The sequence below is a fragment of the Mesoplodon bidens genome (assembly GCF_964165515.1).
Source record: "Mesoplodon bidens genome assembly, chromosome: 1".
In the NCBI taxonomy this organism is placed as follows: Eukaryota; Metazoa; Chordata; class Mammalia; order Artiodactyla; family Ziphiidae; genus Mesoplodon; species Mesoplodon bidens.
The window spans coordinates 150,114,992-150,138,758 of record NC_138176.1 but is presented as its reverse complement, the minus strand read 5'-3'; the positions used below and the strand labels follow the sequence as shown (position 1 = coordinate 150,138,758).

At 41.2% G+C, this 23,767-nt stretch overlaps 1 protein-coding gene across 1 annotated transcript in view; it reads left to right on the top strand.

Annotated features, from left to right (window-relative positions):
• Positions 1 to 23,767, top strand: part of NWD2 (NACHT and WD repeat domain containing 2) — a gene marked incomplete at both ends in the record, with an annotated part of 205,067 nt that overhangs the window by 76,927 nt on the left and 104,373 nt on the right. Inside the window, one exon of the mRNA XM_081236222.1 lies at positions 9,012 to 9,100. Within this exon, the coding sequence (XP_081092348.1) occupies positions 9,012 to 9,100 (89 nt within the window). The remainder of the gene's footprint in view (positions 1 to 9,011; positions 9,101 to 23,767) is intronic.

The following is a 23,767-nucleotide window of genomic DNA, read 5'->3' as shown; positions in this document are numbered from 1 at the left end:
AAAGAAAGAAAGATAGGAGGGAGGGAGGGAGGGAGGGAGGAAGGGAAGAAAAAGAAAGTGAAAGGAAGAAGGGAGGGAGGGAGGAAGGAAAGAAAGACAGGAGGGAGGGAAGGAGGAAGGAAAGAAAAAGAAAGAGTGAAAGGAAGAAGGGAGGGAGGGAGGAAAGAAAGAGAGAAAGAAGGAAAGGAGGGGCGGAGGGAGGAAGGGAAGGTAGGAAAAAAAGAAAGAGCAGGTAAAGTAAAATAGAATAAAGTATGAAATATAGTAGCGTTATTAAAATTAAAAAGTAATTATTGAAAAAAAACGGACAGATAGAACCCTGGGACATATGGCGGAAGCAAAGCTATACAGAGAGAATCTTACACAGACGAATACACGTACACATTCACAAAAGGAGAGCAGGGGGAAGAATCAAAAATCTTGCTCTCCAAGTCCACCCCCTCAATTTGGGATAATTCGTTGTAAAAAGAGGAAAAGGGCGAGAAATCTGAAATCTTGCTCTCTAAGTCCACCTCCTTAATTTGGGATAATTCGTTGTAAAAAGAGGAAAAGGGGGGAAAGTCTTAAATCTTGTCCTCAAAGTCCACTTCCTCAATTTGGGATGATTCGCTGTCCATTCATGCACTCCACAGACGCAGGGCACATCAAGTGGACCGTGAAGCTTTAATCCGCTACCTCCGAGGTTGCACAGAGAGATTTCCCTGTCTCTTCTCTGCTCTCACAGCTCCCGGGTCTCAGCCTTGGACCGGGCCCCGCCTCTGCACGTAGGTCGCCGGAGGGCGTCCGTTCTTCGCTCAGACAGGACGGGTTTAAAGGAGCCGCTGATTCGGGGGCTCTGGCTCACTCAGGCAGAGGGGAGGGAGGGGCACGCAGTGTGGGGCGGGCCTGTGGCGGCAGAGGCCGCCGGCGTGACGTTGCATCAGACCGAGGCGCTCCGTGCGCTTTCCCGGGAAAGCTGTCCCCGGGTCCCAGGACTCCGGCAGTGGCGGGGTGCACAGGCCCCCCGGAAGGCGGGGCGGACAGTGACCCGCGCTCGCACACAGGCCCCGCGGCGGCGGCAGCAGCAGCCCCAGCGTCCCACGCCCGTCTCCGGGGTCCGCGCCTTTAGCCGCGGCTCACTCCCGTCTCCGGTGCTTCCCCAGCCAGCCCTCTTAATGCCCTCTCCTCGCGCACCAGGAAACAAAAGGGAAGAAAAAGTCTCTTGCCTCTTCGGCAGCTCCAGACCCTTTCCCCGGACTCCCTCCGGGCTAGCCGTGGTGCACTAACCCCTTCAGGCTCTCTTCCTGCCGCCAGCCCCAGTCCTCTCCCTGCGCTCCGACTGAAAGCCGATACCCGAGCCTCAGCTCCCAGCCCCGCCCACCCCCGCGGCCGAGCAGACAAGACTCTCGGGCTGGTGTGTGCCTGAGGGCACCGATCCTCTGTGCCAGAATCTCTCCGGTTCTTCAAAGATTGATTTTTTTTTTTAATAACAAATTTAATCAGTTATACATATACATATGTTTCCATATCCCCTCCCTTTTGCGTCTCCCTCCCACCCTCCCTATCCCACCCCTCCAGGCGGTCACAAAGCACCGAGCTGATCTCCCTGTGCTATGCGGCTGCTTCCCACTAGCTATCATCTACCTTACGTTTGGTAGTGTATATATGTCCATGCCGCTCTGATTCACCCTCGCACTGAAGGTCTTAGCTCTTTGGGGTCATGGCCTTTTGCAAGGATTTCCTGTTAGACTTACCACTTTGGGACTCTGTGCTTTGTGTCCAATCTACCCTGCACCCACAGAAGACAAAAATCAACACTAGAGGTCACCAGGGCTTAGTGGAAAATAACCAAAAGCTGGCCTCAGAGAGCCCTTATTTTCTGAGATTACTGCTTTCACTGTGCCTTGGGCCTCTATGCATTGCTTAGTTTCACTCAAACTATGTGACACAATTTTAAATATATATTTTGAAATATTTTTATGCTATATTTGGGTTGTTTTAGTGTCATATTTGTGAGCGTTCTTTTCCTCAATATTACCAGAAATAAGCCCAGCATTGTTATCTTTTATAGTTTACTCCTTTTTCCTAAAGTGTATTGAGGTGTAGCAATAATACAGTTAGTGAATTCCTACTGGGAACTTTTAAGAGTATTTGGATAAACTGGTGATATATTTTTTTTAACTTAAGCCTTTATTTCTTTATTTTTGGCTGAGTTGGGTCTTCATTGCTCCACACAGGCTTTCTCTGGTTGCTGCGAGCAGGGGCTCCTCTTCATTGCGATGCACGGGCTTCTCATTGCAGTGGCTTCTCTTGTTGCAGAGCACAGGCTCTAGGTGCACGGGCTCAGTAGTTGTGGCATGCAGACTCTAGTGCGTAGGCTCCGTAGTTGTGGGGCACAGGCTTAGTTGATCCGCGGCATGTGGGATCTTCCCGGACCAGGGCTCGAACCTGTGTCCCCTGCATTGGCAGGCGGATTCTTAACCCCTGCACCACCAGGGAAACCCTAAACTGGTGGTATTTTTTTAAATTACATTTTAACTATGGTTTTCCCTAAACCTTTGAAAACTATCTTGAAAATTTAATCATTTGAAGAACTACAATGATCATGATCAAGATCATGATTGTTGTAGCTACTTTACTATAAATCTTTCAGTGCTAAAAATTCTCATAAGTAATAAAAGATGCTTTAGTCTTTGATTCCCCAAATTGTTTGTTAGAATAATTGCAACATTTATTGAGTATTTACCACATGCCAGGTGGTGTTGAAAGACTCCATCTAATCTTCACAACAACCTCATAAGCTTGATACTAGTAATTTTGATTCCACACGACAAATGAAAAAAAAAAGACATCTTTTAATTTGCCTGAAATCACACAGCTAGCAGGTGAAGAGCTGGGATTCAGACATGGGGAGTTTGGTTCTAGAACTACAGTTAGTCCCTCTACTGTCTTTTCTGTTTGATACCAGTTGGTGTACTTAACAGATCAGATCATGAGCAAGATTGACCAAAGTGTGCTTTAAAACTTTATTTCAATAATGGCACAGAAAAAATAATTGCAAAATATGCTGTGGTTTTGATAGGGACTGTGTTGGATCTGTAGATCAGTTTGGAGAATCCCAAGCCTGTAATTGGTGAGGATTGCCATGCTAACAATATTGAGTCTTCCCATCCATGAAGATGAAAGATCTCCTTTTAGATCTTTCTCTCAGCAAGGTCTTATGGTTTACAATGCATGTATTGCGTTGCTTCTGTTAAATTTGTTTTTCAGTGTTTTATTATTTTAATGCTATTGTAAATGCAGTTTTTCTATTTCATTTTTGGATTGTTGTGAGTATAGAGAAATACTGTTGATTTGTATAGTCCATGTAGCCATCTTGTTGAAATCGTTTATAGTCACTGTATTTTTCCTCTGGATTCCTCAGGGTTTTCTACATACAAGACCTTGTCAACTGAAAATATTTTTTTCCTTTTCAGTCTAGATGCCTTTATTTTTAATTTTTTCTTCACTGCACTGACTACAACCTCCAGTAAAATGTTGACTATAAGTGATAATGTGTTCCTGATCATAGGTGGAAAATATTCAGTCTTAAGCCATGAAACGTGGTGCTAATTGTAGGGTTTTGTGTAAGTGCCTTCTATCAGGGCAAAGAAATTACTTTCTGTTCCCCGTGGCTGAATGGGTATTAGATTTTGGCAAAAGTTTTTCTGCATCTTTGGAGTGATCATATGGTCAAGCCCTGTATTAATGTGTCATATTCCACGTTAAACTAACCTATCATTCTTGTACTATATCCCCTTTGGTGACAGTGTATATATTGCTGGAGTCAGTTTGCTAGTATCTTGCTAAGAGTTTTTGCCTCAGTGTTCATGAGGGATATATATTGGTCTGCAGTTTTTGGTTTGTGTTTTTTCTTTCGATGTTATTTTCTCTTCGATGTTATTGTCTCATTGGGGTTTAGGATAATATAGACTTGAAGAATGAGTTGAAGTGTTCCTTCTACTCTTTTCTGAAAGTGTAAGGGATTGTTTCTTTAACTATTGATATATCAGTTAAATACTCTGGGGTGGTGATTTTCTTTGGGAAAGTTTTTAATAACTAATTAAAATTTTTTAACTTGTAGATCTCTTCAGATTTTCTTTTCCTTGAGTCAATTTCAATAATTTCTATTTCTAGAATTTGTTCATTTCACCCCCATTTTCTAATTTGTTAGAAATAAAGTTATTGTTCACAGTATGTTCTTGTAATTTTTTTAACTTCTGTAGCATCAGTATGCTACATGGCATTTCATTCCTAATTATAATAATTATGTATGAGGAAGTCCTTGCCTCCCATGAATTCACAAGTCTAATGGGGGAGACAGACTAAAAATAAATAAATTAAAAATATTATATTTATAATAAAGTAAAATACATGATGTTATATAGGGGTGAACAAAGTGCTATGGGGTGACCAGGGCATGCCTGTCTCTGTCTAGTAAGCATTCAAAACTGTGCTGCCTTTGATTGGGACTCAGGAGGGTTGGAGTCTGCCAAGCAAAGGGGATGCAGTAGATAGGGGATTCTGGGCATGGAAAGCAGTATGTGTAAAGACAAGGCTCGGGTTCAAGTAATATCTGAAAAATACCCTGGAGGGTGCATGATAAAGAGCAGTAGAAGATAGGACTTAGGTCGAAGATACATTTACACCTGCTGAATATTCTGGCTTTCATCCTCTGGGCCACCAGATGCCAGCCAAGGTCTTTAATGATCAAATTAGTTTTCACTTTTGTTTTGCCTTAGAATTTATCTCCAGCAGCTATGTGGAGCTTAAGACTGCAGTAAGAAGGGACAGGTAACAGGTCAATCAAATAGGAGACTTTTGGACTCTAAGGGCTGAGAGATGGTGAGTACAAAAATAGAGAGTAGACAAAAAAGCATAGCCAAATTCAAAAGAAGATTATGATAAAATTGACAGGATGTGGTGATATGGAAATAATGAATGGTGAGGGTGATGGTTGGGCACAGAGGACTTGGAGGGCATGGAGAGGAGGTAGCCTCTGGGAAGCTGCCAGACAGGAAATCAACCCAAACAACAACAAAAGTCAGATAAGATGTCCAGATGAATCATTGGCTAAGGGGCCAGGTAAAGAGGGAAAATCCAGGCAAGAGCAAACCTACAGAGACTTGGGAACCCAGGCTGGAATGACAGCTGTAGGTGGATCCTAAATAAGTTTTGTGAGCTGCCAAGAGGGAAATGACTTAATCTAACATCCGTGCTCTTAAGGTTGGGTGAGGTGGGGCAGTAAGAAGTTCCAGTCCAACATGGTCATTTTGGCACCCTTATTTTTAATAAAAGCTTGGAATTAATCTAAACCCTGCTTGAAGTAGGATAATGATATTGAGTGATAATTCTGCACCAGCTAATGTTCTTCCTGCAGGTAACTCAGATACTACACCGAGACCGTCATTAATTCTGAAATCATAGAGGAATTATTTAGAAAGCAACTCTTTAAAAGCCTCTTTAGTGCTGCCAAAGTGCTAATGCATCTTTTCAAAGCATTCAGGAGCTGGACAGATACAAATGGATGCAGTGACTATAAAGAATAAATGATGACATACTTCGTCTTGATCTACACTTTTGTAAGAGGTCCCTTTTTATGTGTGACATCCTGTGACTTAATTTTTCCTATCCATGACATTCTAGTGTTTTTTAATTGCCAACCATCCGAATGTGCTGTCAGTATGAATCAGGTTTTTTGTATAATTAAGCCAGCTTATCTGTCACCCAGCATAATTAATCCATTCTATTTTAATTACTTTTCCATTTCCAGAGCCAATCATTCTATATTAATACAAATATAGGAAAATCTGAGTCACTTTTCTAATGTAAGTAATAATACAGAATGCCTGTCATACACTTCCCTCACATTTTTAGAAACATTTAACATAATTTGATAAAATATTAGTATTTTGCCAGAAACACAGAAACCAGGAAAGACATCAGTATTTCAGTTCATTCACTTACTTCATGAAGTCCACTTTCTAAACCCGATCATGTATTTCCCAGAATTTCACAGTCTTGATTCCATGTCCAACCAATGGCATATTGTAATGTAGGAAGGCTTTCTGTTTCTGGAGGTAATTGCAGAGACGCATTGCCTGTCAGCTCATTTTTATCCCTGGTGCCTGTGTGGGTTTTTTCATGTACTCCTTCCTAAATTGAGCATGACTCTAGTCACTGGGGATGCAGCAGTGAAGGAGACAGAAGAAGGTCCTGAGTCCCATTGAGCTCACGTGGCAGTGGGGGAGACACATAGTAAACAGATAATCATCACCAATAGTGATGAGTAACGTGCAAAGAATTTGAAGAAGATGGTGTGATAGAGAGGGGTCTGTAGCTGGAGAGCTCAGAGAAGGCATCTCTGAGGAGGTGGCATTAAAGCTGACACTTGAATGACAGGAGATGACATGAAATGATCATGGGACTCAGCATTCCAGGAGGAAGTCACGGCTAGAGCAGAGGTCACCAGTGAGAATATAACCCAGGAACCAAATGAACACCAGCGCTGCTTGAGTGACATGAACAGGGCAAGTGGTAAGAAATGAGCTTAGAGAAGGAGAGAACATTCAAGGTAAGGAGTGGGGATTTCATTCCAAGTTCCATGAAGAGCTGCTGGAGGATTTTAAACAAGAGAGTGATGTGATCGGATTTATGTTTTTACATAAATCTGGCTGCTCTGTGGAGGATGGATTGACGGAGGCAAGTATGGAAACAGCGAGATAGGGTCCAGGTGAGAGGTGAGTTTGGCTAGTACCAGAGGTGCAGAGAAGTAGATTCATTCAGGATTTATTTAGAGATGGATGGAGCAAGAGAACTTATTGATGGGTTGGCTGTTGAAGGGTGTATTATAGAAAGGGAAAAATCTGTCAGGGATAACTGAGATTTTTATTTGTTTGTTTCATAAATATTAGGACTTCAGCACCCCTTAACCATTCTGGGAAGCTCTTGCATTTGTCAGTTTCAAAGAGTGATTCTTTGCACAGTTGCATATTTTCCATGGTTAGAGCAGACTATGGCATTCGGCTCTCTAAATTCAAATCCACGTTCTCCAACTTAGTGGTCACATGACCTCAGGCATGTCTCTTAACCCCTTTATATTTGTTTCCTCTTATTTTAAAAATGGACTGATAATTTTCATAGGGTTTTTGACAGAAGTGACTAAGAAAATACACATAGAAAAACTTAGCACACTACTAGTCTACAGTAAGAACTGAATAAACGTTAGTAATTAGATATTGCATTTCTGTCTTAGCCTCCTTACTATGACACATTCATGTCTCGGGACCCAGTAATAAGAGTTATAATAACATCTTTAAGAAGCAAATTTCTGCTCATTTCATAATTTTTTTCATGTATTATTTGAATACTATTTTTTTAGAGTATCTTACCAATAATCCTTGTTTAATATATTCCCAAATTCCACATCTGGTAGTATCTCTTCATTTTTAAAGTGACTTTTTGTTATTTGGGTCTTAAAAATCGGTAGCCTTTTAGAGAGATTGAATATCTTCAGCTTTACTTCGAAGTTAGTGTTTTCAGCCCTTACAGTGGGGTGAGGGAGGATGGGCGCCTGATCCCAAGATTATATAAATCATGTGGAAGCTTAATCTGCTGCTTCCACCAGTGCCGTAATGGCACATGGGCACTGCTCAGATGTACCCTCTTCAACACGGTCCTCCTGCTTTCCCTTTGGACTTAGGCCCATGTTGGATCTATGGGGGGAAAAGACCCTACTTGTTTGGATCACAGGGTAATCTCAAAGACCTTGTATTGAATCTTTGGTTCCCATGTAAACGCTGGTTCCTGTCACTCTGTCAAGCTGCCGCTGCATCTCAGACTCTTGGGATTGGTTGTTTGCCTCTCAAAACAAGCTTGAGAACAGTAGGAAAGTAGAGTAGGTCAACACAGCATATGGTTGAGTTTGCATGGACAGATGTGCTTGAGGATAACAAGGACAGTCTTTTAAATTGGTTCCTGAGTTATAAATGTGGTATGCAGATGTTTCATGGTTATGGCTGGGATTGAGGTACATTTAGCAAATGGTCCTTTTCATGAGATAACACATTAACCTAATTTTTTAAGCTCTGATTCTTATCTTTCTCTGAAGTTAGCTGGGCGAGGACCATTCTCTTTGCTGTAAGCATCTCACAGCATCATCACTGATGTGGAGCACCGTCCAGCACAAGTGGCTGTAGAATCCCTTTCTGTGCAGAACATTCAGCATTAAATACATACATATGTTATGGTTCTTCTGGTTTCAGGTTCTCTGTTTCTTCTCGTATTTTTTAATGACACGGATAATTTTTAAATATTTTATTTTGAAGCTTTTACACACTGTGGCACATGTAAAACAATCCCCTCTCTGATATAACAGGTCCCTAAGCCCAGGGCGGGAGATGCTAATTTTGAACCATTGGCCAGTGGAACCTGCTAGTTTTAGACGTTGACTCCGACAATTTGTCACTCCTGACTATGGTACTCATTGCACAGATGCTGTACTGAATCTTGTAAAAGTAGCATTGTTTCTAAATACTGTAGGGAATGATAGAGTCTGGATGTTTGTGGAAATCAGTAATCAGTGTTTGTGTGTGTGTGTGTTTTGAAATATTTACATTCAATGGAGCTACACCTGATAGCCTTACAATTTTTCCTTCTGCCTCTTTAAAAGACAATGTGGTTGTGGCTATTTAAGAGCGCCATGTGAGGGTCTACATGGGTATAAAGAATGAGCTGTGAATTCCCAGCTCTGCCAGCACCCACAGAACTTACCCAGGGCTCCCATTCTCCCTGTGTGCATGGTAAACATCTCAGCTCCCCTGCTCTGTTAAGAGCAAGTCTTCTCCAGCAGGCAAATATCCCATCATTTCACGATGCAGCACCCCAGCTTGATTATATTAATGTTAATATTTATTTGTAAGCTTTCTTTTTTTCCAGAAATGTGTACTATGTGGACATAACTCACTTTCTGTGTGTTTGCTTTTCTACCACAGACACGGGAGCAGAAAGACAGGCACTAAGAGAAAACGTGTATCCTAAATTAAGAGAATTCTGCAGAGAAAACTATGGATTAGAATTTCAGGTAATGCTGATATTAATTTCATTTTTAATTATGTCAGCTAAATAACTAATGTTTGTTTCTTGTCACAGTTTGGATGTTATAAAATATGTTTTAAGCCCTGAAATATTTCATTTCTTTAAGCATGGGTGAAAAGAAACACTGGAAAATGAAGTAAAATATTTAGTCATTTTTGATGTTTTGCACTTTTATGCTCTGCTTCTTAGACCCTATCTGGTATTGGCTCATCTTTTTCTTTGAATTATGTTTATTTGCTTTTTTTGCTAACCTCCACTAATGTCAAAAAGGGCAAGGTTGCTGAGCACCTGCCTTTAAGCTGGCATCTCTAGAAATGTTTTGCATCAAAAGATTGGGACCAACTCTCTCCCGAGTATTTCTTTTTAGCAGCTTGGTCAGTCCTTGCCTTCTGTCCTACCTTTTAGTTTTTATTTGCATTGAAGAATGTCCTTTTTCCCAAGCATTTTGGGAATTTACCATTTACCAAAAAAAAAAAAAAAAAACCATCAGCCTTTCAAGAAACAGTAACTGTGCATGTCATTGCTAAAATTCATAAACATCCTGGCATTTGTAGACACTATTGATGAGGCCACCTAATAGAAAAGTACTAGAAGACACTGGGCATATCTTAGACATCCAAAAACAATTTTTAAGTGAATGGCTCCTGCAACTATAGATAGCATTATTTAGTCAGAATTCGTCACCTTCATTTGCAATGGACATCTTAACTCTACAGTGCTATCCTAACTACATGTTTACATTGTTAAGTAAGGACTATGGACTAGAGGTTTGTGATGTAAGAGTACAAAATGTGTCTTTTTTTTTTTTTTTTTTTTTTTTTTACTCTTTGGGTTGAGAGAGAGTTTTTTGAATTTTTGAATTTTATTTTATTTTTTGTACAGCAGGTTCTTATTACTTATCCATATTAGTGTATATATGTCAATCCCAATCTCCCAATTCATCACACCACCACCCCTCCCCCCCGCCAAAAATGTGTCATTGTTAATGGAAGAAAATGTCACCCCTCATTTGTTTCCTTCTGAATACAGTTGACCCTCAAACAATGCAGGGGTTAGGGGTGCTGACCCTCTGCGTAGTTGAAAATACATGTATAATTTTACAGTCAGCCTTCTGTATCCATGGTCCCTCCATATCCGAGGATTCAACCAACCATGGATCATTTCATACTGTAGTATTTACTACTGAAAAAATCCCCACGAGTGGATCCACACGGTTCAAACCTGTGTTATTCAAGGGTTGACTGTAAATATTTTGTCTTGGTATACTTCCTAGTGCCTTCTAATAGGATGTATAAAATAAGAGTTTCAGAATGGCTTTGATCTCAATGCATAGTGTCTGTTGGCAGCAAGCCATTGTGACACACATATTGAATACTCATAAGTCACTGTTTACTTGAAAAATCATCAACCTAAATTCCTTGTTGTGAAGTCAGTACTACCTTCTCTGAGGAATCTCGTTCTACTGATAACAAAGTCTCAACTGTTAAAAAAATTCTGATATGTCAAGATTCCCAAAGACTTAGACATTCCTTGGGGACTCAGTTACTGTAAAGAAATGTATCCAAGCCTATTAATCCCATCTTTGAGTTTATTTGGGTTTGCACCACTTTTGTCAGTAGAAGAAGGTTGAGCTACAGAACAGCCTCCATAAAACATGGAATTGATTAGGATTAGCTGAGGGGAAAAAAGGAAAAATATATTTTCTAAATTTTAAGTAGGTACAGGAGAAGACAGATAAAGCCAAAGGAAAACTGTAGAAGGCAAGATCCCTAGAAGAAATTGATGGCAAGGATCATTCCTGGCAGGTGTATTGAATCAGTCAATGAGATACTGGACAGCAGAGGAAACAGCACTGGGTAGAGCATGACATGGAATTGAGCCCCAGCTCTTGACTGCGAGTGACTTAGCCCACCTGCTGGTCCTTTAGTGTCTAAAATGGGGGTGGTGACAGCTTACACATCTGAGGTTGTGTTTAGAATACAATATGCAAGGTTGCATTTGCTTCCCACCTTCCAAAGTAGGTTGGTTATAGAGCTCCCTGAGGCTGTGTTTACTAGAGAGATGATCCTCTTTTCTCAGCTGCAGCAAAATGTGCCAGAAGCTTCACAAAAAAAACGAATTTAGCCGTACAGTGTTCTGGATTCCATCTTTGTGCCTTAGACTCAGGAGAAATGCATTTCCTAGAGTTAGTCAAACATACCAGTCTATTTCCTGCTTTCTTGCCTTTGCTGTTCTTACCACCTACAATGCTTTTCCATCTGCTTCTTCTTCCCCTGCTTCACCTCCTAAGTCCTACTCATTCCTAGGACTCTTCCTGTCTGATCTTAAGTCATGCCCCTCTTCTCCTTGCCCACTTCTCTGCAGCTGTGTGTCCTCCATTTGGTCCCTTGAACACTTAAAGCCTTTTCCATTTAAGGATTTTCCCCTGGCTGTCTCTCTATAGGAATGCTCACCCCCTCATCTTTTCATGGGTGCTTACTCACTGTCCTTCAAGTCTCCTCTGAAATGTCACTTCCTAGAGTTGCTTCCCTAATGACCCAATCTAAAGTAAACCCCTAGGTGTGCTTTTACATCATCCTATTTTAGTTATTTGCATGGCATGTGTCAGTGTTGGATATTTTTCTTGTTTACTCATGTATTGGATTGTTTCTTGTCTTTCTTCCAAGATTGTAAGTTCCACAGGAACAGAGACTTGTCTGCCTTTATGACAGCTACATCCTAGAATAGTGCCTGGCACATGGTAAAACTCCATAAGAATGTTGAATGAATGAAGTCTCAGCCCAAACATTACTTGCTTAAAGAATTGTTCTCTGATCCCCTCATTCCTCCCAGGTTATACCACATACCCTGCTCCCCTAAAGTCCTGTGCATAACTCCCAATCATTGATCCAGTTCATTTAAGAAGTGTTTATTGACCATTGACAACATGCCAGTCAACATTCCACGTGCTGGAAATATAGGGAAAAAAACATCAGACCCTCTTCTTGTGGAGCTTCCAATATTGTTGAAAGAGGCAGACAATAAACAGTAAATTCCAGTGGTAATAGATGCATTTTACTGAGTAAATGCTTTTAAGAAAAGTAAAACACAATAAAGCGAGGTAGGGAATGCCAGGTAGTCAGAGAAGGACTGAGTAATAAGACAGCCTTTGAGCAGAGACCTGCAGAGGTAATGGAGCAAATCATGCAGATGTTTTGGGAGGAGAATTCCAGACAGAGGCAACCAGGAAAAGGGTCTGGGGTGGGAATGTGTTTAGAATATTCTAGGCACAGTAAAGAAGCCAAGTGGGAATGGAGTAGAATGGAGTAATGAGTAAGATAAATGATTGTAGGAGAGGACATCAAAGGAAGATCATACGTTATGGACTAAGAGTAAGGACTTAGAATGTTACTGAGTAAGAAGAGAAAGAGTGACAGGATTTATGTTTAAGAGGTTTGCGCAAGCTTTGTGAGGGGACTGGATTGGGGGTAGGGAGAGATGGCAGAAGCAGTAAGGCAGCGCAAGTAAGAAATGATCATGGTGCAGACTAGAATGAGCGGCAAAGATAAGGAGACATCTGACTAGGTACGTTTTTCATCACCTGTCTATAACGTCTAAAAATTCTCAGGACTGGAACTATGTCTTATTCAATTTATCCCAGTAATTGGCCTACTATGTGCCAGGTACTTGACTATTTAGTTAAATCTCTACTGAACTAAGTTGATAGACTGCAGAGTTACACTTCAAGCAAGGCCATATACTTTTTTCTCTATGCCTGTTTGGCAGACTGTTTTCTAGTATTTCCTTTATTTTTTCATTTAAACTAAGAGTTTTAATGAAAATGCACCAGCCTCTCTGATTATGTGAACTTCAGCTAATTCCATGTGTAATATACATAGTTGACTGCTTGGAGATGGGAACATTAAATGGAAAGAATGTCAAGCCTACTCAGAGCAGAAAACTCACATGGCTCAGAGAAAGACAAGGGGTTTAAATAAGATGTTATTTGATTTGCCAGTGTTCAGTGAGTGCCCTTGACTATGGAGAAGAGGATCAAAAGGAAGAACAGGGGAATAAATTGGGAAAAATAAAGACAGATTGGGGTAAAAGCAGGTGGTGCAGGACCCAATAAATAAAGGGCTTGTAATTATCTGCAAGCCCTGCTTTCAGATGTTTCCTCTCCATTCTTATTGCTGAGACCCTGATCTAACCTTAATTACTTCAAAAAATTAGATGAAGGGATTTCCCTGGTGGTGCAGTGGTTAAGAATCCACCTGCCAATTCAGGGGACACAGGTTTGAGCCCTGGTCCGGGAAGACCCCACATGCTGCAGAGCAACTAAGCCCATGCGCCACAACTACTGAGCCTGCGCTCTAGAGCCCACATGCCACAACTACTGAGCCCATGTGCCACAACTACTGAAGCCCGCACACCTAAAGCCCATGCTCCCCAGCAAGAGAAGCCACCGCAATGAGAAGCCTGCACACCGCAACAAAGAGTAGCCCCCACTCACTGCAACTAGAGAAAGCCCACGCAGAGCAATGAAAACCCAAGGCAGCCAAAAATAAATAAATTTTTTTAAAGCTATTTTAAAAAGAAGATGAACAAAGAGGATCTTAACTGATCTTGTTCTCTGCTTACCCACAGTAGGTTGCAAGTCCTGGAGGAAGAGACTAGTCCTCGCTTTTTTTTTTTTAATTTATTTTATTTTTGGCTGCGTTGGGTCTTCGGTGCTGCACGTGGGCTTTCTCTAGTTGTGGCGAACAGGGGCCACTATTCGTTGCGGTGCGTGGGCTTCTCATCGTGGTGGCTTCCCTTGTTGTGGAGCACGGGCTCTAGAGTGCAGGCTCAGCAGTTGTGGCACACGGGCCCAGTTGCTCCGCAGCACGCAGGATCCTCCCAGACCAGGGCTCGAACCCGTGTCCCCTGCATTGTCAGGCGGATTCTTAACCACTGAGCCACCAGGGAAGCCCCTCCTCGCTTATTTTTAAGTCTCTGGGGCCTGGAAGAGTGCTTGACATTTACTGGGTTTAGTAAAAGTAGCAAGCAGAGCTGCCTACACCATCATCCTACTTGAGTTCTTCTATACATCACCAGAGTAACCTTACTTAAATGTCAGGTTGTCATTTCCTTTGCTTAAAACCTTATAATGGCTCCCTGCTGCCCATGGGGCCCTCTTTAATGTGATCCCAGCTGTCTCCCCAACTTCATCTGCCATTTTTCCCAACATAAACACTCCATGCCAGTTTGGCCATCCTCAGCCTATCCTTGGAGCACATCTTGCTGATCACTCATTCTTGAGTTGAAAATTTCATTCGCTGTACTTATTGCAGTTCTCCCCTCTTATCAGAAATACCCTTTCTCCTCTACCGCCTACCCTTCAAACTGCAGCCCAAGTTCTTGCTTTCTAAGAAGTCTTTTCTGATTCCCAAATATTCCCCCTCTACTCCCTCTACTCTTATAATCTGCCCCGCCCTGCCCCCACAGGTGCCCTGAGCAGGAGTAAACCTGATTGGGGCAGGGACCTCTAACGGGGGTACTTGATTGATCTGCGCACTTAGCCACTGCTCCGTTTTGAAAACAGTTTCATTTCAGTCCAGCCACTCAACTTAGTTTCGTTCCTTAAGAATACCTTCTGATAGCAAACATTTTTAGTGGGCATCTAGTATTCATCTCACATCACTTAGTCACCAAAGTAAATAACCCTGTTCCTTTTTCTTCACCTTTAACATCCAATAAATCCCAAAGACCTGTGGATTCTACCTCCTAAATATTTCTCCAGTGTATCCCAGCTGTTCAAGTCCCTATTACTGTCATCTTGACTATTGCAGTAGATATGCTGCAGGCCTGTTTACCTTCATCTCGTCCTTCTCCTTGCCAGCCTCAACCCTTCCACCCACCTGGACCACCTCGTCCACCCTCCACCATATTTCTGCAGTGGTATCTCTGAAATACACATCTGACTCTTTCATCCACAAGATACATTCTGCATGTCTTAGCCTGACATACGAGTTTCTCTTTCCCACCCCATCCACTGAGGTCTTGTCTGTCCCCTCCCACACAGGTAGCCTGTTTTAGCCTTTCTAATCTGCGTTCAGTTCCCCAAACAAGTTCTTTTTTTTTCCCCTGAGTCTTCATACCCATTGTGCCCTCTGTTTGGGTTGCTTTTAAATTGTCCCCCATGCCAATGACTAGAAAATTTTCTATTCATCCTTTAAGAAACAGTGAATTTCCTTCTTCAAGATTCCATAGTGCTTTAGTTCTAGTCTTTAATAGCATCTTTCATATTGTTTTAATTACTTTTAAAATGCCTTTCCCCCTAACTGGAAGCTCATCAAGGTCAGAAGTCATGTTATTTATATCTTTTTATCACCAGTCCTTTTTAGAGTACCTGGTTCATATTATATACATAATAAATGTTGATTAAAGTGAATTTATTAAATGAATAAGACCCAGAAGCTGAGTCTAGACTACTGCTGTGCAAAAGAAGTATAATGGGAATCACAGATGCAAGCCACAAATGCAGTTAGATTTTCTAACTACGTTTTGAAAAGTTAGGGCTTCCCTGGTGGCGCAGTGGTTGAGAGTCCGCCTGCCGATGCAGGGGACACGGGTTCGTGACCCGGTCTGGGAAGATCCCACATGCCGCAGAGCAGCTGGGCCCGTGAGCCATGGCCGCTGAGCCTGCGCGTCCGGAGCCTGTGCTCCGCAATGGGAGAGGCCACAGCGGTGAGAGGCCCGCGTACCGCAAAAAAAAAAAAAAAGTAAAAGGAAGCAGAAAAAAATTTTAAGAACATATTTAAACAATTTTATATCCAAAATATCATTTCAACACATAATCAACATAAAAATTATTAGTTATTTTATATTCTTTTTTTCATACGAAGTCTTCCAAGTCCAGTGTATATTTTACACTCACAACACATCCCAATTTAGACTGGCCATATTTTGGGTGCTCAGTAGTCAAATGCTCCCATGCTGGACTGTGAAGTTCTAGATGGGAGTGGTCAGGGTGAGGCCATGAGAGCCTGACTGCCTGGTAACAGGTGTCCTGACGCAAGTGATGGAGAGACTTAGTTAGAGAAGCTTCCGTAGGGAATGGAAATTCATTTGTACATGTAAAAAAAGAAAATCCAGATAATGATTAAGAAAATAATTTTTCACTAGTCAAATTAGTAACTTTTCCTTTTATTTGATCACTTTTGGACGTTGCATTCATAGGGTGTGTCAACTAAACACACACACACACACACACAATGTAGAAACTATGAGTCAAGTTTTTTGGTGTCTTACTGAGTACTATAGCCTGGGAGACAGCCTCTCAGAGAGCTCTGAGAAACTGTTCCGAGAGTTAAGGGGGAGGTCAGTACATATGTGATTTTGGCAAAAAGGGAACATGCAACAGAGCACATATCTCAGTAGAAGGTTGCTACTAGTCACAAGGAACTGGTATGTTAGTTAATGGTTTTAGTGCTTTTCTAAGTATGGGAAGATGCAAGAATCCAGGTTTATAAAAATATTCTCCTGAAAATATCTAACTATCTGAAGGCCTGTTCTGCCAGGTTTCCCAGAGCACAGAGTGCCTCCTTCCTGATCTTGGCCCTGAACTCCTTTCAGGGTAGTGCTGAAGGTCATACTGCAACATGGCTGCAGTGGCTAGTGACTTAATTCTTGTAGAGCCAGGTGGTGAGCAACGTTCTTTAGTTGGCAGGTGCATAATATGAAATAGTTAATGCAGTGTTCAAAAGCACTGTGGGGGCTTCCCTGGTGGCACAGTGGTTGAGAGTCCACCTGCTGGTGCAGCGGACACGGGTTCATGCCCCGGTCCGGGAAGATCCCACATGCCACGGAGCAGCTGGGCCCGTGAGCCATGGCCGCTGAGGCTGCGCGTCTGGAGCCTGTGCTCCACAACGGGAGAGGCCACAGCAGTGAGAGGCCCGTGTACCGCAAAAAAAAAAAAAAAAAAAAGCACTGTGGAATCGGGGCTGAGTAATGATATGAGGCAGTAGACTAAAACTTAAGGTCAAGCAGTTCATTTGCCTGCTGTCTTAAGACTTAAACTTTATCTGAAATCTAAAAGAGGAAGGTGATGGAAACCTTATTTCCCGATATTAGATGAACAGTCCTTGTCATGGTGGGTGCCATTTGTTACCTTTTGCAGCTTTGCTAAAGATAGCTTTAAAAAAATTCCCCCATAAGCCCTTGCAATTAAGTATAACAACTTGGTCTCAAAGCAGGAACTCCGATGCCGACGCAGCCCTTTTCCTTCTCTCCGGCAGGCAAGTGTTGAGTCCCTAGGTGTGTAGGGAAGTGTGAGTGAAACCTGCAGCTCCAGCCAGCAGGAAGATCTTGCCAAACCTGCTCTCTGCCTCACAATGCCATTGTGGTGCCACCTGAAGGCACCAGAGAGGAAGATGCTCATCCTTGGTGAAGGTACATCCTGAGGCCCCTTTGGTCTAGAGTTTGTCCTCCTCTTCTTTGCTTGACATTCCATCTCGTCATGTTTCCTTTGGCAGCACAGGTCCAGACCTGTCCACCTGTTTTTTTCATCCCTAGACCCCCAAGTAGGTGTCATCTTCTGAAGCTGGTGCCTGTGTGTGAGTGAGCCCCATATCAGCATCTCCAGCCCTCACCAGAGTTACATGAAGATAGTTGTTTTTTGAATGTTAAAATATCTAAAATGGAACCCATTCCTCTCCCTTTCCCAATTTCTCAGTTGCTACTATTCCCCAGTCTTCCAGACTTCAGAATTGTGGCTCATAGTTCATTCTTCATCCTTTACAACCTAGATCCAAATTGCACTGTTCCCCGTTGATTCACCTGCCACAGTGTTTCCTGGAAATTGGCCTGGTCTTCCAGTTTCACAAGGCTCTGTCTTTACTCAGACTTCTGTTTCTTTTCTTTTCTTTTCTTTTCTTTTTTACATCTTTATTGGAGTATAATTGCTTTACAATGGTGTGTTAGCTTCTGCTTTATAACAAAGTGAACCAGCCATACACATACATACGTTCCCATATCTCCTCCCTCTTGCATTTCCCTCCCTCCCACCCTCCCTATCCCACCCCTCTAGGTGGTCACAAAGCACCAAGCTGATCCCCCTGTGCCATGCGGCTGCTTCCCAGTAGCTATCCACTCCACGTTTGGTAGTATATATAAGTCCATGCCACTCCCTCAGCTCGTCACAACCTACACCTCCCCCTCCCCATATCCTCAAGTCCACTCTCTAGTAGGTCTGTGTCTTTATTCCCATCTTATGCCTAGGTTCTTCATGACATTTTTTCTTTTTTCTTAAATTCCATATATATGTGTTAGCATACGGTATTTGTCTTTCTCTTTCTGACTTACTTCGCTCTGTATGACAGACTCTAGGTCCATCCACCTCACTACAAATAACTCAATTTCGTTTCCTTTTATGGCTGAGTAATATTCCATTGTATATATGTGCCGCATCTTCTTTATCCATTCTTCTGATGATGGACACTTAGGTTGCTTCCATCTGCTGCGTATTGTAAATAGAGCTGCAATGAACATTTTGGTACATGACTCTTTTTGAATTATGGTTTTCTCAGAGTATATGCCCAGTAGTGGCATTGCTGGGTCATATGGTAGTTCTATATTTAGTTTTTTAAGGAACCTCCATACTGTTCTCCATAGTGGCTGTACCAATTCACATTCCCACCAGCAGTGCAAGAGGGTTCCCTTTTCTCCACACCCTCCCCAGCATTTATTGTTTCTAGATTTTTTTGATGTTGCCATTCTGACCAGTATGAGATGATATCTCATTGTAGTTTTGATTTGCATTTCTCTAATGATGTTGAGCATTCTTTCATGTGATTGTTGGCAATCTGTATATCTTCTTTGGAGAAAAGTCTATTTAGGTCTTCTGTCCATGTTTGGATTGGGTTGTTTTTCTGTTACTGAGCTGCATGAGCTGCTTGTAAATTTTGGAGATGAATCCTTTGTCAGTTGCTTCATTTGCAAATATTTTCCCCCATTCTGAGGGTTGTATTTTGGTCTTCTTTATGGTTTCCTTTGCTGTGCAAAAGCTTTGAAGTTTCATTGGGTCCCATTTGTTTATTTTTGTTTTTATTTCCATTTCTCTAGGAGATGGGTCAAAAAGGATCTTGCTGTGATTTATGTCATAGAGTGTTCTGCCTATGTTTTCCTCTAAGACTTTGATAGTTTCTGGCCTTACATTTAGGTCTTTAATCCATTTTGAGCTTATTTTTGTATATGGTGTTAGGGAGTGTTCTAATCTCATACTTTTACATGTAGCTGTCCAGTTTTCCCAGCACCACTTATTGAAGAGGCTATCCTTTCTCCACTGTACATTTCTGCCTCCCTTATCAAAGATAACATGACCATATGTGCCTGGGTTTATCTCTGGGCTTTCTATCCTGTTCCATTGATCTATCTTTCTGTTTTTGTGCCAGTACCATACTGTCTTGATTACTGTAGCTTTGTAGTATAGTCTGAAGTCAGGGAGCCTGATTCCTCCAGCTCCGTTTTTCGTTCTCAAGATTGCTTTGGCTATTCGGGGTCTTTTGTGTTTCCATACAAATTGTGAAATTTTTTGTTCTACCTCTGTGAAAAATGCCACTGGTAGTTTGAGAGAGATTGCATTGAATCTGCAGATTGCTTTGGGTAGTAGAGTCTTTTTCACAATGTTTATTCTTCCAATCCAAGAACATGGTATATCTCTCCATCTATTTGTATCATCTTTAATTTCTTTCATCAGTGTCTTATAATTTTTTGCATACAGGTCTTTTGTCTCCTTAGGTAGGTTTATTCCTAGATATTTTATTCTTTTTGTTGCAATGGTAAATGGGAGTGTTTTCCTAATTTCACTTTCAGATTTTTCATCATTAGTATATAGGAATGCCAGAGATTTCTGTGCATTAATTTTGTATCCTGCTACTTTACCAAATTCATTGATTAGCTCTAGTAGTTTTCTGGTAGCATCTTTAGGATACTCTATGTATAGTATCATGTCATCTGCAAACAGTGACAGCTTTACTTCTTCTTTTCTGATTTGGATTCCTTTTATTTCCTTTTCTTCTCTGATTGCTGTGGCTGAAACTTGCAAAACTATGTTGAATAAGAGTGGTGAGAGTGGGCAACCTTGTCTTGTTCCTGATCTTAGTGGAAACGGTTTCTGTTTTTCACCATTGAGGACAATGTTGGCTGTGGGTTTGTCATATACGGCCTTTATTATGTTAAGGAAAGTTCCCTCTATGCCTACTTTCTGCAGGGTTTTTACCATAAATGGGTGTTGAATTTTGTCGAAAGCTTTTTCTGCATCTATTGAGATGATCATATGGTTTTTCTCCTCCAATTTGTTGATATGGTGTATCGTGTTGATTGATTTGCGTATATTGAAGAATCCTTGCATTCCTGGAACAAACCCCACTTGATCATGGTGTAGGATCCTTTTAATGTGCTGTTGGATTCTGTTTGCTAGTATTTTGTTGAGGATTCTTGCCTCTATGTTCATCAGTGATATTGGCCTGTAGTTTTCTTTCTTTGTGACATCTTTATCTGGTTTTGGTACCAGGGTGATGGTGGCTTCGTAGAATGAGTTTGGGAGTGTTCCTCCCTCTGCTATATTTTGGAACTGTTTGAGAAGGATAGGAGTTAGCTCTTCTCTAAATGTTTGATAGAATTCACCTGTGAAGCCATCTGGTCCTGGGCTTTTGTTTGTTGGAAGATTTTTTATCACAGTTTCAATTTCAGTGCTTGTGATTGGTCTGTTCATATTTTCTATTTCTTCCTGATTCAGTCTTGGCAGGTTGTGCATTTCTAAGAATTTGTTCATTTCTTCTAGGTTGTCCATTTTATTGGCATAGAGTTGCTTGTAGTAATCTCTCATGATCTTTTGTATTTCTGCAGTGTCAGTTGCTACTTCTTTTTCATTTCTAATTCTATTGATTTGAGTCTTCTCCCTTCTTTTGATTTGTCTGGCTAATGGTTTATCAAATTTGTTTATCTTCTCAAAGAACCAGCTTTTAGTTTTATTGATCTTTGCTATCGTTTCCTTCATTTCTTTTGCATTTATTTCTGAACTGATCTTTTTGATTTCTTTCCTTCTGCTAACTTTGGGGGTTTTTTGTTCTTTCTCTAATTGCTTTAGGTGCAAGGTTAGGTTGTTTATTCGAGATGTTCCTGTTTCTTAAGGTAGGATTGTATTGCTATAAACTTCCCTCTTAGAACTGCTTTTCTGCATCCCATAGGTTTTGGGTCGTCGTGTCTCCATTGTCATTTGTTTCTAGGTATTTTTTGATTTCCTCTTTGATTTCTTCAGTGATCACTTTGTTATTAAGTAGTGTATTGTTTAGCCTCCATGTGTTTGTATTTTTTACAGATCTTTTCCTGTAATTGATATCTAATCTCATAGCATTGTGGTCGGAAAAGATACTTGATACAATTTCAGTTTTCTTAAATTTACCAAGGCTTGATTTGTGACCCAAGATATGATCTATCCTGGAGAATGTTCCATGAGCACTTGAGAAAAATGTGTATTCTGTTGTTTTTGGATGGAATGTCCTATAAATATCAATTAAGTCCATCTTGTTTAATGTATCATTTAAAGCTTGTGTTTCCTTATTTATTTTCATTTTGGATGATCTGTCCATTGGTGAAAGTGGGTGTTAAAGTCCCCTACTATGAATGTGTTGCTGTTGATTTCCCCTTTTATGGCTGTTAGTATTTGCCTTATGTATTGAGGTGCTCCTATGTTGGGTGCATAAATATTTACAATTGTTTTATCTTCTTCTTGGATTGATCCCTTGATCATTATGTAGTGTCCTTCTTTGTCTCTTGTAATAGTCTTTATTTTAAAGTCTATTTTGTGTGATATGAGAATTGCCACTCCAGCTTTCTTTTGATTTCCATTTGCATGGAATATCTTTTTCCATCCCCTTTCAGTCTGTATGTGTCTGTAGGTCCGAAGTGGGTGTCTTGTAGACAGTATATATGGGTCTTGTTTTTGTATCCATTCAGCCAGTCTGTGTCTTTTGGTGGGAGCATTTAATCCATTTACATTTAAGGTAATTATCAATATGTATGTTCCTATTCCCATTTTCTTAATTGTTTTGGGTTTGTTATTGTAGGTCTTTTCCTTCTGTTGTGTTTCTTGCCTAGAGAAGTTCCTTTAGCATTTGTTGTAAAGCTGGCTTGGTGGTGCTGAACTCTCTCAGCTTCTTTTCTGTAACAGTTTTAATTTCTCCATCAAATCTGAATGAGATCCTTGCTGGGTAGAGTAATCTTGGTTGCAGGTTTTTCTCCTTCATCACTTTAAGTATGTCCTGCCACTCCTTTCTGGCTTGCAGAGTTTCTGCTGAAAGATCAGCTGTTAATCATATGGGGATTCCTTTGTGTATTATTTGTTGTTTTTCCCTTGCTGCTTTTAATATGTTTTCTTTGTATTTAATTTTTGACAGTTTGATTAATATGTGTCTCGGCATGTTTCTCCTTGGATTTTTCCTGTATGGGACTCTCTGTGCTTCCTGGACTTGAGTAACTATATCCTTTCCCCTCTTAGGGAAGTTTTCAACTATAATCTCTTCAAATATATTCTCAGTCCCTTTCTTTTTCTCTTCTTCTTCTGGGACTCCTATAATTCTAATGTTGATGTGTTTAATGTTGTCCCAGAGGTCTCTGAGACTGTCCTCAGTTCTTTTCATTCTTTTTTCTTTATTCTACCAGCCTTCTGTTTCTTGATAGCTAAATGATTATGGCAACGTCTTCTTGATCTTTCCTTACCCTGGGTGTTTTTGTGCTCCAGTCCAGACTGTACATAGCACAGCAGCTGCTCAAGTAATCTTTAAACCGTATTTACCAGATCATTCATTCTAAGATGCATTTTTTTTCACATTTTTACGTCTCAGAAATCAGGATTCATCTTAAACAAATGGTGTGTCTTGATGTAATTGGCAGTGCATTTCTTTTTTAGTGGAATGTACAATATTAGAGCAGCCTACTACTGATGAATTTTAAATTCAGTCAAATGCAGCACATTATGTAATTTATGGGGTACAGTGGAAACGTCATAAGTTTTTGTGTTAGAAAGACTGGGATTCAAATTCTGGGTCTGCAAAATACCAGTCCTGTGACTCTGGGCAAATTGCTTGATTTCCCTGACACACAGTTGACCCCTCTGTAAAGTGAATGGGGTAGTACTTATCTTCCAGGATTGTTACAAGAATTCAGTGAGATGATGCAACATGCCTGGCATGTGGAAGGTGCTTAACCAATGTTCATTTCTTTCTTTCACCCTTTTTTTTTTTTTTTTTTTTTTTGATACGCGGGCCTCTCACTGTTGTGGCCTCTCCAGTTGCGGAACACAGGCTCTGGATGCGCAGGCTCAGCGGCCATGGCTCACGTGCCCAGCCGCTCTGCGGCATGTGGGATCTTCCCGGACCGGGGCACGAACCCGTGTCCCCTGCATCGGCAGGCAGGCTCTCAACCACTGTGCCACCAGGGAAGCCCTCTTTCACCTTTAAGTCTTTCTCCTGAACAAGAACCTAGTGTAATGAAATTATTCATATGCATTTTTCTTTTGTGTTTTTGAGTACAGTAAGAGACCTTTGATCAAGGCATCTCTCTGTCTGAGCGGTGCTTCGTGTCTGGTGCAGAAGGAATGTGAATGGGAAGAATATTCAAGAAATATTGTCAT